The following is a 3,176-nucleotide window of genomic DNA, read 5'->3' as shown; positions in this document are numbered from 1 at the left end:
TATTATTATCTGCGCTGTGTGTGTGTGTGTGTGTGTGTGTGTGTGTGTGTGTGTGTGTGTGTGTGTGTTTAAACCTTGTGGTGGATTGTATACGAAGTACTTGCCAAAGACCCGTCACTTTCCTTACAGATCAGTACTCATGGGTGTCCTAATAGTAGGAATCCGGCCAACTCGGGCTTCCGCTCCTTCTACAGGGCATCTCTACTCCCTACGGCACTTTTCAGAGGCTTACAAAGAAAGACGACTTGCGAATTATAGTAGACTATAGTACTTTCTTTTGCGATTTGATCAGTCGTTCAATGGTGGAAAGCTGAAACTTGACATGTATGTAGTCACTATTCAAAAGGTAGCAGCCAGTACTCCGTGGTAAGCGCCAAGATAGAACAGCCCTAGAACAAAAAAGAACACAGCAATACCGTCCCTCGCGAAGGGATGTTCAAGAAAGGCTCCCCCTATATATTCTCACGACACAAAAAGCCAGCCGGTCTGGATGTGTCCGTATCTTGGATCCTCTAGGTGCGATTCATATATCCCGTATACTTCTCGCCTGCAATCTATAGGCGGAGCGGGCTTAGGATAAGTTCTGGATGAATGAAAATTGAACGCCACCAGTTGATTCTCAGCGCTAGGACTTATCAGAGGTTTAAGCCGAGCTACTGCGGGCATGGGAGGATCACATGCCGTCAGTCCAACGCGTGACATCCATGGGTTTGCCAAAAAAAATTCAACACCAACAATGACTATATCCCACCCTTATACTCCAGTTGCGGGTGACAGGGCGGAGGAGACCCTGACCCTGACCCGTGAAGACACAAGAAAATTGTAGACCACCCCCAACTTGCCTGCAAGATTCACCGAGCATGACTTATAAGAAAAGACAGACATAAGGGCGAACAAGGAAAACAGAAATGAAAACTGAACAGCCTAGAAAACGATACCATATCTCAGGTCGTACACTCGCACGCGCACACAACGGAAACAAAAATGATAAAAGGTCATTACATCGTCAAGTGCCTCCATCCATAGGACGGATGATTAGCCCAAGCATAGATAGAGGATATGAAGACAGATGCGAAGAGGGAAACTGGAGCCAACGCCCAAAACATGGGCATGTAGGAATGCCAGAAGAGGGGAGGAGAGGAAGAGAGTCAGAAGGAAAAGCTGAAGATAACACAAGGCAACAGGAAAACAAGACTTCTTCGTTTTAGTCTCTAGTAATCGGTGCCCACACCCTTCTTTTTTGGCTGGATATGTTTTTGGCCGTTTCCGCCACTATTGCCTTTTTGATTTAAGGATGTGCTGTCTTCTGGTGGAGGTGGCATGCGAGTGCTTGTCGCTTCGTGTTTCTCGGTCAAGAGATTCTTCAGCCATCGATTTTCCATCTCCAGTTGGGCCACGCGGGCCTCGAGAGTAGCATTCTTTTCAGTAGTCTCTCGCACTGTGCGTTCTAGCGTCTGTTCACGCTGCTTCTTTTTCATGCGAAACCGGGCGCTAGCCGCGGTGTTCCGCCGCCGCCGGTCTTCTTCGGCAGCACGACGAACATGCTCTTCTTGTGAAAGGGCAGAAGCGAGGTGATCGCCGGGGATCTGCGTGCTGTACTTGGTGTTACCAAGTTGACCGTTCGGGGGTGATATGGATGACGAGACGTCCGAGGGAGTCAGAGCCCCCGGGGCATGACCCAGATCATCAGGTCCGTAAGAGATTGGAGGATAGATCGGGTGAGCTGGATATGAGATCATTTGGTCGGGGAGCGAGTAGTTGATGTGCTTATCAGCTGCTGGGAATAGATGTAAGTAACGGGAAGAACAGAATCTAGGGTAGCAACGCTGCAAGCAGAACTCTAGCGAAGGTGATAAGACAGAAAGAAGGAGTACGTGTTATCGCACGAGGGAAGCTCCAAGGGGACATGAGACCCTTGGCGAGGAGCATTAGATGAACTGAGGGAGATGCGCGGTTAAGGGTCCGACAACACCAACGACAAGGTTACCGACGGTGTCATTGGTGTGACGGATTGCGTGCTCGTCCTCCGTGATCAACCAGGCATGCGGGTGCAAATGAGAGCACAACCAAAGGGATATCAGAAGATCGACAAATCAAAGCAAGAAAAGAGAAAACCAGGCAAAACAATGGCGAGATAGATGAAGCAAAACATACATGAGCCCAAAGTTAAACCTCAACTCTATAGGTTGTGGGCGCTATAGTGTATGGAGTGGCCCACGAGCGATAAGAGTTGGAACAGCAAGGCAACAATGACAGCCAAGATTAACAATCGCAAACAAACTAATGGCATAACAAACAAGAAGAAGCTTTTCCCCGGAAAAAGGAAAAGGGGGGATTTTAGATGGAGACGAACGACATCAACTTTGGCAACGATCCGAGTGCGCCTCAGCAATAGCTCTACCATTTCCATCTAATGCCGCAAAGGCCACAAAATTGAGACACGAACCAGGGATCGAGAAGATGGCGCAAACAATGCAACGTTGAGAGTCATAAAAGCTCAGACTTACCATGATAGGGATACCCTCTCACATCGATCGGATTCCGTTCATCCTCGATACTATCGTAGGAACTGACGGAAAGGCCGCCCATCCCCTCGGTCTGGTCGTAATCCATACTCAGGTTTTGGAAAGGAGCCAAGCCAGCCGAGTCTGCGTCGAAAGAGTAATGTCTACTCTTTGCCAGGGCAGGGTCGTGTCGGGAGAGTAAGAAGTTGAAATTCTCAAGCCTATCGAGGCTTGACGCTGTCTGACGAGCGATGTGCTCATCTGACATATTGGCTGCGCGATGGGTTTTTAGAGGTTTTAGAGCTGCGTCCGTTCTGGTAATGGCCTCGTTTTGGCCCTTGCCTCTTTAATTTAAGTTTCTGGTAATTTTCCCTTTTTTTTCTTTTTCTTCTTCTGAATTACCTCTTGCGCCCACCTAATCTAATTTAAAAAAAAATTTTCTGCTTCTTCTCGTGGGGGGAGCAAGGAACCAGACTGGAGGGCGATGGCGCCAGAACAAGCTTGAACCAGAGAAGAAAGCCAAACCCCAGATCGGCTCAAAGAGGGGAAAGCTCGGAATTGGTCCAGGAATGCACGAATTTCACAGGTCCAATATTGTATGACTTGTCGCAAAGATATCTGTTCTGCGATCACTGTAACGCAAGTCGCATAGCGCGGGAGGTGACCAGCCAC

General features: G+C 48.5%; 1 protein-coding gene across 1 annotated transcript; it reads right to left on the bottom strand.

Moving 5' to 3' along the window:
- Window positions 1-1,211: 1,211 nt before the first annotated feature.
- ANOM_011865 (bZIP transcription factor) lies at window positions 1,212-2,772 on the bottom strand (the record flags this gene model as incomplete). The annotated part of the gene is made up of 2 exons (XM_015557119.1): window positions 1,212-1,777; window positions 2,508-2,772. 2 exons carry the CDS (start codon window positions 2,770-2,772, stop codon window positions 1,212-1,214), a joined length of 831 nt encoding a protein of 276 aa, XP_015400958.1.
- Window positions 2,773-3,176: the final 404 nt, after the last annotated feature.

This window comes from Aspergillus nomiae (genome assembly GCF_001204775.2).
Source record: "Aspergillus nomiae NRRL 13137 chromosome Unknown contig00727, whole genome shotgun sequence".
Taxonomy (NCBI): domain Eukaryota; kingdom Fungi; phylum Ascomycota; class Eurotiomycetes; order Eurotiales; family Aspergillaceae; genus Aspergillus; species Aspergillus nomiae.
Note: the sequence above shows the minus strand (reverse complement) of the source record. Positions and strands in the feature narration are given on the sequence as shown.